At 42.6% G+C, this 13,270-nt stretch overlaps 1 protein-coding gene across 1 annotated transcript; it reads right to left on the bottom strand.

Moving 5' to 3' along the window:
* Positions 1 to 10,937: 10,937 nt before the first annotated feature.
* Positions 10,938 to 12,944, bottom strand: ppdpfa (pancreatic progenitor cell differentiation and proliferation factor a). The gene is made up of 5 exons (XM_086159468.1): positions 12,781 to 12,944; positions 11,790 to 11,896; positions 11,600 to 11,674; positions 11,434 to 11,527; positions 10,938 to 11,309 (listed from the first exon to the last, which is right to left on the bottom strand). Exons 2-5 carry the CDS (start codon positions 11,842 to 11,844, stop codon positions 11,177 to 11,179), a joined length of 357 nt encoding a protein of 118 aa, XP_086015594.1. The 5' UTR covers positions 11,845 to 11,896; positions 12,781 to 12,944; the 3' UTR covers positions 10,938 to 11,176.
* Between the last annotated feature and the right edge of the window lie 326 nt (positions 12,945 to 13,270).

Below are 13,270 nucleotides of genomic sequence, written 5' to 3'. Positions count from 1 at the left end.
TTATAAAGCCACGTCTTTTTCTGTTTTGAACGCCGGGGAATTTGGATCACCACATTGCGGAAGACGATAGATAAATAGCTGCTAAATTGCCTGTCGCTGACCTGTCGACCTCAGCGGCCGCCAGAGGACGCACGAAATCACATGATAAGCAAAAAAAAAAAAAAAAAAAAAAAGGAAAGAAAACAACTTCTTGTAAATTGTGACCAAAAGAACGGATCTGTCAAGTCCTGTGGTCCAAACTTTACCTCAGTCCGACAGATTCTTAGTCATGTGGTTATAAGTAGACCCGGCCTGACTTCTTCTGTTATATGATATATTTATCAGACAGTTTCTCGTCGCTTAAACGGAGAGGAGACTGTGGAGCAGCCTGGGTATGCAAATTGAAATCACAGACATCTGTCAGGGAAATAAAAAAAAAGGAGATTAATATATTGTTTAGACTCTTGGTTTATAACCACTGCTAGTGGGAGAGCGGGGGGGAAAAAAAAGGTGCAATATTGACGATAATCAGTAAAGGCATACTTACTGTAACGTGTCAGACGTGCCGAGGTGTTGGAAGGCAAAGGGAGGTAGGGGGGCCATCGCCGCGGGCCCCCCTCCTGTCAAGTTGTAAAAAAAAAAAAAAGAAAAGAAAAAAAAGATACCCCATGCAGCATTGTAGCCGATTTCAATGTTGTCGTTTGTTGTGATCCTTATTGCTGACCTCACGGCTGAGGCGATTCCCCCCCCCCCGACCCTCCGACCCTCCCCTCCGTTCCTCATCTCCCTCCCCTCCCCCGGCCCCGTCCATAGTGGGAGGAAAAAAAAAAAAAAAAAAAAACAGCAAAACTTGACCCGGCAGAAAAAGAAAGAAAAACAAACAAACACAAAAAAAAAACCAACTAACTGTTGCACGTCGTGTTTATTTTCTGATTTTATGTCATTCGGGGGTTTCATTCAGCGCAGCGCCTCTGGAAGGGGCAGCAGGGAGCGCACGCGCGTCCCTCAACGCATCGCACCCAAATACATCCACATGGCTTTAATGGATGCAGAGCGAGTGTGTGTGTGTGTGTATGTGTGTGTGTGTGTGTGTGGCCTGCCTGGCGAAATAAAACCCCCCTAACCCAACCTAACCCAATCTCCCAGTCCCTCATCCATAAAACACGCTATCTGAAAAGAAGCAGGAGACAATCTTTGAAAAAGATGTAATCACATCACAGTTTACTCTCCCAGCTTTCTGCTATGGTGTGTCTGCGTGTGTGTGTATGTATGTGTATGTGTGTGTGTGTGTGTGTGTGGTCTGAGGGCACACAGTACTCAAACCAGATCTTGAGCACAGTCTCACATTTTTAATAGTGAGTCACTCAGCACAAACACTGTTATGTATGTGTGTTTTTCTGTGGCGTATTTAATTTAACTTTGGTTGGTACAAGTGTCAGTACTTTGAGTGTGTGTCAAGCGTTTCCTGTTTTCCCGTGTAAAAGTACAGAGACCCAGTTTGTACAGTATCAGCATTCAGTCAGTCAACACATTCCAGACAAGGAGCGGGTCTGAATGAGCACAACAATCTTGACCGCCGGGAATGAAGGACATCCCATGCAGCCGATCGAACACCTTCACGTGCGCGTCAGCGACGAGTTATTAGAACCCGGTTATCCGCGATTCACTGACATCGGACGGCAACTGATATAAAATCTCTGAAATGAATTTAATAAACAAACTGAAGGAATCAGATTGAGCTATATACGTATATAATAAACAGATTATTGGGTGAGAGGCTAAAGATTAACAGTTTGAATTTCTGGGCAATATGTATTTGTCAGATATTGCCAAAGTGTGATGTAATTTGGCTTTTTTTTTAAAATGTATATATATATATCTATATATTGAAAATTGTGATAAATTGTTTTACCGTCAAGACAGAATTTTTGTGTGTGAAAATTCTTAATCTAATAATTTTTGTTTGCTAATGCATTATTGATTTTATCAAGATTAACTTCAACAGAAGTCAATAAATCATTCCGGGATTAGTGAAAAAAAAAAAACCAACCGGTCGGTTAAAGTTTAGGGCGGGGGTGGATCGGTGAGGCCCAGTCAGATTTGTTGCATTTAAATGCAATTTCTAGAATATGTGTATTTGGATATATATTTGTAGAATATTGCCATTTGAAGGTTTTGTATCGATGATACAGCATGACGTGCTTCTGTGAGGAATTCGACCGGATCATCAAAACCGCAGCGATGTCAGATTATCGACGTGCGTGTGAACGCGTCACTCCGGATTATTGGGATTTCCCCAACTTTCCCGAGTCAACGGATTGCTGTGTGAACGCAGACGCGCTCAGATGTGACGAGGCTCGCACCTTATTGATTTGTCTCAAACCTTAGAGAGATATTTTTCTGTACGTATCACAGATCTATCAGTTATTTATCGGCAAACGGTCGGTGTCGGTGTCGCTCGCGAACCTCCACAAGCAGGGTCGCGTTCCATCTCCATTTAAAGTGTGAACTCTTCTTCTTATTATTATCATTATAATTATTATCTATTGCAAGTTTGGAAGCACTTTATAGCTCAGGATTAAGGTAACATCACACGGTGATAAGCGAGTGTGTCTTTACCTCATCTGGAATATCAGCTGCCGTCGCTACGGCGAACCGTTTCGATTCAAACGATGATTTATCGATGATGGATATAGCAAACAGCTCCAACTCGTCGGTGTGTGAGACGTCCGTCCGGGTTCAGGTAGACGTAACCGTAGATGTGTGTGACACATGTCTTCCTCGTCTTGGCTTGTTCGTTTCCCGCAGCCATAGCAGATCCTCCACACATCCAGTCTGACTCAGTGATCTCAGCCTCCCCCTTTTACTCCCCGCCGACCCCCCTTTCGGCAACCCCAAACCCCCAAAACATTCGCTTGAGCAACATTTTAGGTGTATGCTGGAGTTACTGTGATCAACACGCCATGTTGTCATGCTTTTTATTTTTTATTTTTACTTAATTTAATTTATTTTTTTTGTCAAAATGACACCCGATAGATTTTTTCTCTTCGTATTGACTGGACAATGTAATCTCTTGGTGTTGATTAAAAATGCCCTGGTAGCTTGTGGATTGCTAAAGTGGTCAGATAAATGTACTGTATAGCTGTACAAAGAGTGATAAAGATGTTTTAAATCCTTTTTTCTTTTTCTGTGGGTACAGCACTGTTTAAAAAAAATCAAAGTGGTTGAAGCCCTTGCCTGTTTTAACTTATCATTTTGGTGGTGGTCTGTATTACTTCTATTGTTATTTATATTATTTCAATTGTTGCCTCTCCTGCGCCGGTAAGAGACTGTAGCTCTGTGCAGGGGGTCGTACTGTAAACTGTGTGAAGCTTTGTATTTTTCCCCTCTGGTTTTGGACTCAGTGAAAGTGTGATGTTTACATGTACAGTTTTTCAAAACGCGTATTTCTTTATTCTGTTTTTTTTCTTTTTTTTTTTTTGTCTTTTTTTTAGCATTTTCTTTCAGGATATTGACCCCTGACCCCCCGCCTCGCTCCCTCCCCTCCCCGCCCTCCCTCGCATCCACGGCCCAAAATCTCGATTTCATCAGCCCAGATATTCTCTCCCTTTTTTTTCTCGTTCTTTTCATCGCATCGAAGCGTGACCGCTCCGACGACCCGGTCACATGGTCAGAGTGTGCCGCGGCGATCGGCCGGGCGTTTGCCGTCGACCTCCCTCCCCTCCCCTCCTTCCTCCCCACCCACCCCCCGCCCACCCACATTCGACACGGTTCTTCGAGGGAGCTCGACAGCTTCTCAAAAAGCGGCCCGGGCAGCAGATTTGATTTTAAGGAGAAACACGGTCAGCTTCTAAAAAAAAAAAAAAAAAAAAAAGTTAAAAAAGCAAAAAAAACATACAAACTGTTGTGGCCTGTAAGGAGAACGGCGGCGCGTAGGTACATGAATTCTACCACAGTAAGTGCTCAGATTATTTTAATATCCTGACAGTGTTGTCAGAGGAAACTGGTTGTCCGAACCCGGCTGGTACCCTGAAAGGTACACTTTGACCTGCTGTAATATCTCCTTGGTGACATAAAAAGCCATTCCCCTCTCCTGGCCTTCTAAGGGGAACCCATAAACCTCAGGAAATACTGAATCTCCAAGTTTAGTTTTTATCCGTAGATTTCTTCTGAAATGAGACAGAAATCTCTTACAAGAACCATTAGCATTTATATGAGATGTCTATTGTTTTGTACATTTATCATTGTGATTTAAAAGTGGAACTTTTTTCCAGTACCTGTGACTTAATAATTTGATTTTCCTTTTTTCTGTTTCTTTTTTTTTTTTTTTTGGAGTGTTTATAAGTATGGATATTTATTATTATTATTATATATGTGAAACTACAAAAAGACAAAAGAAAAGGTTGAACCTGTTTCATTTGTATGTTTCATGCAAAACTGTCCAGGTGAGATTCTTTCTGCCTCTTTACATATCACTAATGAGGGACCTGTGTTTGTTTGGAAAATAGCGCTTTTTTTCAGTGTTGCATCAACGCTATTGGGAAAAAAAAAAAGAGAAAAACAACAACAGTGGTTTACCAACAGCAGAGTTGAAAGGCTCTCCTCTTCTCCTGAGATGTCAGTAATTGAATAAAATAGTGCGATGAGCTATCAAAGTCACACACGCTTCCTGCTTTCTCTTCCCCCGTTAACGTCCTGCCAGCAGAGGTCAGCAGAGTCACACGGGGTGGCGAAGAGTCGAAGGTTCAAATCCCAAAAGTGTCCAGAATGGAAACACATTAGTATCTCAGTCCACATATTATACGACACGGATTATAATATTTGACTAACCCGACACGTACCAAGTGTTAGAATACTCATAATAATAATAATCCTAAAGAGCGGCAATGGAAAAACCCACCCTGGATGAAGCATGACATATAATTCCTTTTTTCTTTAGAACAGATTTCCCACAAATATGTTTTTGGACAAATGTTTAAGAGCCATTAACATTAAACTCAAAATTGTTGATAAATCCTTTTTCGCTGTTTGGAGTTGTTTTGGATTCAGTGACACAGCAGTTGCAGGGAAATTTCATCCACTCATTTCATCCAAAGCCGCTATCCCTTTAATAACTCATTCATTATCTATACATGACATATCTTTGAGACAGGAGCCACATATAGTGACATATAACTCTCATTCACAAGTTTTACAGCAACTATGCCAAAAGGAAATTCACTCCCTGATCTGCAGGTCATGTAGACACATTCAACCATTCAATCTGTCGGAATCCCCTGCTTTGCCGTCATATTATTTGACAGAATGTAGATCGTCACAAATCCCAAACCTCGTGACTCTTGGTCTCCGTGCCCCAAAATATACATATATATATATATATCTATATTTATTTTTAGTTTGTCATAGCAGTCTGAAAGTGACCCCAGTGGTTTAGTGTGGCAAAGTTTGGCTGCCAGAAAGATGATCGTCACAACAGTCGAGGGTTGGAAACTCGTGTTTTCTGTTCTTCTGCAGTTGGAATGAGCAAAAGTTTTGTTCATGCAAGAACTGTTCACATTGTTTATTCACCATGGTGGATATGTTCGCCTGTGTGCGTCATTTTAATGTTGATCAAGTTAACTTTCTCTAAGCGGATTCATTTTAAAAAATGTTTTCATACTGACTGATCCGGTCGCTATGACCGCAAAATAATAACACCGAACCACACGGAAAAGCTAACAATATATTGGATTATATTTGTCGTATCTGATCATCCTGCAGTTTGTTTTCCTGTACGTCCGTGGCTCTTGCAACATCCTGTATTGCCGCTGCATGTGCGAGGCACGTGGAAGGACACGAGAGCAGCCACACACCCCACACGTCCTATGCTCATGCAGATGCTTAAAACACTGATGTAAATAGACACCGGGGGTCTGGGGGGGGTGAGTGGGGGACCTTGACCAGTGTGAACTTTCACCTGAAAACGTTTTTTTTCAACGTGCAAAACGTGCAAACGATGATGCGCGCAGTCTTATTCTCGCTACGGAGCTGTAAAAGACCGAGCATGACTTTTCCTCCTTTTGCCTGCTCACTTTTAAATGTGTTTGTTGTGAAGAAGGGAAAGCAGAGGGTTTTTTTTTCTTCCTGGCAGGCAGAGAGTCACAGGCCTTTGCCCCAGATTCCTTATTTATCTTTGAGCCCATTGTTGGCCAGGGGCCGATGCCTCCCCGCCTAACCTTCACATCGCTGAGGGTCTCATCACATAAAATACTGCTGAACGTGACCCCTTTTAAACTGAATGTCACTTCCATGTGGTGACGGGCGATACGCTGAAGGATACAAATCCGCCTTTGCTTTACTGCTCAACAGGTGCGCCGTGCGGTCGGCATGCCAAAGCAAAAAGGGCAACATTTTACCTGGAAATACAAAAACCTCTCTCAGTCTCACCAGGGGCAAATGGAAGGCAGAAAATAGGCCCAAAAAATGAGTTACAGATCCTAAATGGGTACCTTGTGTCACCAAATATATCAAGATGGAGTGCTATATGTACAGGACTGTCTCAGAAAATTAGAAGATTGTGATAAAGTCCTTTATCTTCTGTAATGCAATTGAAAAAGTTGATTTGTAATGAATCCAGAATGTATGACATTTTTGTTTTTGTAATTGCATTACAGAAGATAAAGAACTTTATCACAATATTCTAATTTTCTGAGACAGTCCTATGCATATATATATATATATATATATATATATATATATATATAGCACTCCCTCTTGAATGAAAGATATCCATGCTGCTCTCTCTCTATATATATATATCTATATATATAGATATACACAATGCTCCAGTTGGTGTAAAGAAAAAAATTACAGGAAAAGTCCCACTGTGTGTGTGTGTGTGTGTGTGTGTGTGTGTGTATGAGTGTGCGTAGGGGGGCAATTAAAGTGTGCTGTTGTCCCTGTAGCATAAATCCTGTAAGAAAAAAATCATCTAATGAGCCTAGATAAATTATTCTGCTGGCATTGAGAAATACACACTTTCCATTTAAAACCCTTTGTATTTTTATGTATGTGTGTGTGTGAAGACACGAGAGGCCCATTGATTGACGCCTCACTCTTTGTGTTCCCCTTAGGTATGGAATATTTTGTCATATCAAATCATATTAAAAAAAAAAAAAATCCTATTTATTATTTCCTGCAAAAATGCTTTTTATTTTGCTCTGCCTGTCGACTGCCATGTTTTTAAGAATACTATGCGGATTTTTTTTTTCCGTCATCATGTTTCATAAACCCGGGTGAAAACCACAAAGGCGGGTTCCGCCGTGACCTCGCACCAGTGAGAGTCCCCTTGGCCGGGAATCAAGAGGACACATTTAGCTCATAGGCCTCTCTGATTCCTGGCTGGTCACAGAGAGGCTTCGCGGGGGCAGGTGGGAAAGATCACAGATGCCTGGAGTTGTTCACGGTCTCCAAAAAAGCAGCATGTATCATATGTTTGGATGTTTATTAGGCGAAAATTTTGTCCTGGTATCCCGGGAAGGTACGCGCCCCGCGCACGGAACTAACATATCCGCCGTCACATTGGGACCGAAAAGCAGCCGAGCTCCACCGAGACTTTGCTAAGCATTGCAAAATATTCCCAATGTAGCTCTTTTCAAAGAAAAGGCAACCCAGGAAACAGATGCAGTTATTTGCGCCCCCACCCACCCCTGAACCTGAAAATTGCAACCCTGCAAAACAAGCAGGACAACTTCTCACAGCAGGAGCTGGTTGTTGGTGCTTACACACACACTATCTCTTCCTGCACGCTGAAAAAAAAAAAAAAAAAAGGCTTATATAAAGCTCCCCGGGCCATGTTTACAGACCGAGTGTCCATCGCCCCCGAAATCAGTCACAGTGCAAATAGAACATAATTTTATTTACAGAATGGGGAAAAATGTCAGTCTGGAGACTCGCAAAACTGGTCGTGACAAACCCCAAAAGACTTGCTGCTGTCATTGCACCAAAGGCGGTTCCACAAAGTATTTATTCAGCACTTTTTTTATTTGTCGAAAAAGGATCATGTATATCATTCTTTTTACTTCACAATTGTATGCCACGTTGCGCTGGTCTTTCGCATTCAAATTACGATAAGATTTATTTGTGTTTGTGGACATAACGGGACAAAATGTTGAAAAATTCAAGGGGTATGGGTACTTTTGCAAGTCACTCGCAAAAGTGGCTTTTAATTGTACTATAATACAATTGAATCTTAATTGTATTATAGTTACTAGGTTTCAGCTAAACAAATGTGTCTGATGTCCTTTCTAGCATGTTTATAGCTCGTCGCTGGTTGGCGTGAATGCCAGGGACACGTAGGAAAATTTAAGAAAACGCAGTAGAGTTGAATTGATCCTCATCTCAAGTCGGCAGATTTTATTTATATGGTGTGAAATCCCAACGTTGTTGACTGATGACACTTTCCATGTAGAGCAGGTCCGAACCATTGCTGTTTAAAATGATTTACAGAAACCCAACATTCCCTAAAGCCCGTGAACCTTGGACCAATCTGAAGTCAATGTGGGCGGCCTTCTGCCTCGACCGGTCAGCGTTGAAACAGAGAGGGAGAAAAGGAAGCAACGATAGAAACAACGAGTTTGATGGAGTCAGATGAGGATACGAGGTGTCGGGAGGAACGGGCACAAATGATCTCATGCTAATAATAACAATAGCGCTGACAGTTATATAGTAATATCTGACTTGATACAATAATAGCTCTAATATTCATAACAGAAATAGTAACCGCGGACACCTGGCAGGACCGCTGCGGTAATTCGAGCCACGTCACCAATGAGAGCCAACGGACTCAGGAGAAGATACGAGGTGACCATCGTGCACCGACGAAGGAAAGTGAGGGCAGACAGGGTAGGAAGAAGAGTGGGAGAAGTGCAATGTTGGATATCCCAAAGTAGTGTAAGCCTACGGCAGCTAAACTAGAGCCTAGCCTAGCACACTGAAAGTACTCTACAGAGTACTTCAAATTACCCACAGTACCTCAAAAACTGCACTAAAAGTCCACCCAGTACCCTACAAGTCCAACGTGACCTTTATCCAAGGGTTGGCGTGTACATTGATTCTTTTTTAGCCAACGCCAGACTGTTGTTCTAAACCAGGGGTGTCAAACTCATTTTGGTCCGGGGGCCACATACGGCCTCATTTGATGTCAAGGGGGTCGGACCAGTAAAATCATTACCTAGAAGTAACACTAAGTCCAAATTTTACCTTTGTTTTAGTGTAAATAAGGTAAACAGGTAAATTATAAAAATCTTCATATAAGAATAAGAATAAGTTTACAACTTTATTCATCCTGAAGGAAATTGTTGCAAGAGAAACATAACAATAATAAATAATAGTGGAAAATTGTATAAACAGTAAAAAAAAATAAAAAAAAATGCAATAAACTGTTCCCCTGGAAAATGCATGACGAATTGATATTAAAAATGAATATTAAAACGGAATTGATGAAATTACACCCTAAAATATTGTTGAGTTAAAAGAGAAAATCTTGTCACTGTGGGAAAATTTGCCACCAGAATTTATTAGAAAATTGATTGGTACCATGTATAAGAGGAAGTATGATGTTTACAAGGCTAATGGTGGCTATTCTGGTTATTAAATCAATGTTTTTAATTTTGCATGTTTTTCTTTTTTTTTTTGCTGTCATTTTTGTGGTTTTTATAGAGATAAGAAAAGAAAAGATCATTTTAATAATGTCACTGGACGCTTTTTTCATCAAAAAAAAACATTTTATTTTCAAAATTTGAAGCAAAGAAATTAATTGCAAAGTTACTTTTTTAATTTTTTTCCTTGCCCGTTGTTTTTCAAAACCTATTGTATATAACCCCCAGATGCATGTGAGAAAGACCACGCGGGCCGCACTAACACAAAGACTTGATTTCAGGCAGGGGGCCACAAAATATTGTTCCGAGGGCTGCAGTGGGCCTGCGGGCCACAAGTCTGACACACCTGGTCTGAACAGTTTTAACCCTCATATTATGTTAAGGGTCAATTTGACCCATTGGGTCAATGGATGAAATGGGTCAAATTGACCCTTAACATAATATGAGGGTTAAACCTGTATTTGATTCACTTTCAGTTGGAAATGTGTTCCAGAGTTGACAACCCAGGACTGAGAAAGCAAACTGTCCCCAAATGTAGGTTTACGATGTAGCACTCTACAGCTACCGGTCACCTCTACTCTGTTACTGTGCTATCTTTGGAGATGCCTGGAAAGAGGCTCCGGGTAGCTAAACTGTGTATACGTTTGAAAGTTAAAATGGATGAAGCTCTTGAAAGTGAATTAAATCTTTTTGTTTGTCTCCAGAGGCTGGTTGTGCAGCAGTTAGACGCACCTGGACCGACATCACCGGCTTCCGGCCCGCTTTGTTCCATGGTAGGAGTTGTTGCGTTAATGGAAAAACTCTGTAACATACCATCGGCCAATGATCTGGTTCCAAATAGGTTTCCAACATGGAGGCAAGTATCCGACTCAGGGCGTTGGACTTGGAGTTGATCGCCCTTCGTCATGCTCAACCTTGTTCACCTCCAGGCGGCCAAAGCCTGCGGAGGTACTTCGCTCAGCGACCCCTGGAGAGTCCCGGCTCCGGGCGCCAATGACCTACATCCGAGGCCAAGGTGAGGCTTTTTATGTAAGCGCTGATATCAATCGAATGAATCACTGTTAATCACGTCAAGGCTAAACGGCTTAGGTTGAGTTCGATAAGCAGGGCTGCACAGATCCCATTAGAAAAGTTATGAAACAGCTGCTCTGCCTCTGCGGGAGTCGTGAAAAGAATAGGAGCGACTTGCAAAAGGTGCGATTGTCCAAAAAAACGCACGACGTAATTTGGAACCGGAATCCGCAAACATTGAAAGCAAAAGAGAAATGGCTACCCAAAAAAAAAAAAATTTAGAACAAAAACTGCCAGGGATACGAGGAGTTTCAAGTAAATTCTTTTATTAATCATTATTAAAACAGTTTGATGCAACAAATAAGATGAAAAACTTTATACATACTTGTGTGCTTGATTTGGTCATAATAAAAAGAAACTATACATTTGAAGAAAAGCAAACTAGGACACACACAAAATGAACCGACGCCATCATCATCTCCATCTCCAGGGACGGCAAGTTGATGGCGTGGGGAGGTGCGAGAAGGGGTTCGGGGGAGGTGGCGGGCTCACGAGGAAGCCGGCGGGGCCGTCGACGCCTCAAACTTCCCATTTTCGCTGCTTTCACTGAGTTGCCTCTTCAGGACCATCTCCCTGGCGATGCAGGTCACCTGACCGTTGGTCACTGTGTAGGTTCTGTTTCTGCAGCAGAAGAAAGATAGAAAGCGTCCAAATCACGAAAGCATCGATTTGGATCATCTGGAGCAACTTGGGGTTCGGTGTCTCGCTTGAGCGCGAAAGGTTTTACACTGGACTGGAAGCTCACTTTTGATTTTCAGAGCCGTTCTGCACGCCGGGCTGGTTCTGCTTTGCAAAGAAAAAGGAGGTCCACCAGTGGCCGGAGTCCTGCCTCGGAAGTCCTGGAGATGACATTTAGAAGTTTAGGCGCGGGATTCTTTTTGATTTTCGCCAAAGCTCGGTGTAAATGCTACCTGGATGGTGCGGGATGGCCTCCCCGTACTCGGCGCTGCCGCAGGAGCTGCTGCTGGAGGTGGACCCGATGCGCCCTTGGGACAAAAAAAAAAAAGGATAAGTGAAGCGCACAATCACGGCTTTTAAAAGTCCTATTTTCTTTCTGCTGTGAAATGAAAGCAGGAAAATTCACTTTGGGCTCCGACTCACTTCTATAGTAGTCATGGGTGGCGATGAGGGACCCACTTGATGGAATTGCTGCCATTTTGTCCGACTTTAGACGGGGCAAAAGCGCTCAGAAGATGGAAAATGTCGAGCTGAGTGGGGAAAGAGGGAGAGGAAAAGTGTTGGTAGGGGGTCTGGTAGAAAGTAATCACATTTTCTTCCTTAATTTCCTCTTTATGACCGTGGATGAAGGAACTAAAGCGTGTGTTTGTGCCGTCTGCAGGCCTCGCTGGGAGCACCTGCTTCGGAGACTTTTCTCCCCCCCCCTACAACTCAAATAACAGCTGCGTTCTGGTGCCAGAGCCCACGTGTACAGTTTGCACGCCGCCGTGCAGGAGCTGCCCCCCCCCCCCCCCCCAATACTGGGATCCAATTGAACAAATTCAAAGTCCATTTCCTGATATGGTTTTAGAGCCAAGGAGATTTATCAACTTTGCAGCAGCTCTGCCTAGAGACAGGCATTTCTTCATCTCACCTTTTCACAGGGGCAGGTTTCGATCAGGAAGGAATTATTGCAAATTACGGATTAAGAAATGAGAAAATGCCTGCCTATGATATGAACATTTCAAAATGACTCATTCTTAAACAAATATAATGGGATCATTTTAACGCACTTGCTTTTTAGAAGTTTACATTCTCGCCTTAGTTGCAAACTATAAACATAAATAGACATGTAACTGATTAAATGCAACCGTGATTAAATAAATTCCAGACTCCTGAGACTGAAAAGATTTTTTTTTCCTGATTTGAATATTGAAAAAAAAAGGATCTAACACATTATATATTGTATATTTGCATTCGACCATTTTACAGGAATAAACATCCAAAGGCTTAAACCCTGGGCTGAGGAGCAGATGGCCTCAAGAAGCAGCCAAGTAAAGGATCCACTCAGCTGAAGGACAAAAACATCTACACAACTTGCAAACATGCAAGAGTATCTGCAGTAACTTTGTGTTTCTGGAGGATGTGGAAGTACCTGTGGAGTTGGATGTTCTGCCTGCACCGATGCGCTGGATCTTCGAGGAGGTACTAGTGGTTCCTTCGGCCCATTTGTTGTTGTTGTTGTTGCTGGGGGAGAGGGGTGTGTTTTCTGGGTTCCTGCGGTCAAACCGCTGCTGATGTCTCTGCTTCAACCGTTGAGGAGCAGCGGCTTTTAAAGGGTGAGCTTTGTGCGTTGCGGGGCGGGGCGTTGCGGGGCGGCTCGAATGTCCAGAACGTGCCGCTCGGCTCATCTGGAGCGGGAACTCGATGACATGAGGAGGGATTTAGAAGGACTTTATTTAACCCGAGGGCGGCGGAGGCTTCTGGGGATCATCACTCCGACCTGCGCCGCTGCCAAAACAACCGCCGGGCTGAGAATTTCCACAGGTGTCAAAGCGGTTGACGTGTTTATGTGTGTGTGAGGTTAAACACACACACGCAAAAATATTTATACAGGCAGATATCCCGGGTTTAGACTGTTTAAA

Source organism: Fistularia commersonii, chromosome 14 (assembly GCF_037954325.1).
Source record: "Fistularia commersonii isolate RoL2024-O1a breed Wild chromosome 14, RoL_Fcom_v1.0, whole genome shotgun sequence".
In the NCBI taxonomy this organism is placed as follows: Eukaryota; Metazoa; Chordata; class Actinopteri; order Syngnathiformes; family Fistulariidae; genus Fistularia; species Fistularia commersonii.
The sequence above is the reverse complement of the archived record's forward strand: the minus strand, read 5'-3'. Positions and strand labels throughout refer to the sequence as shown.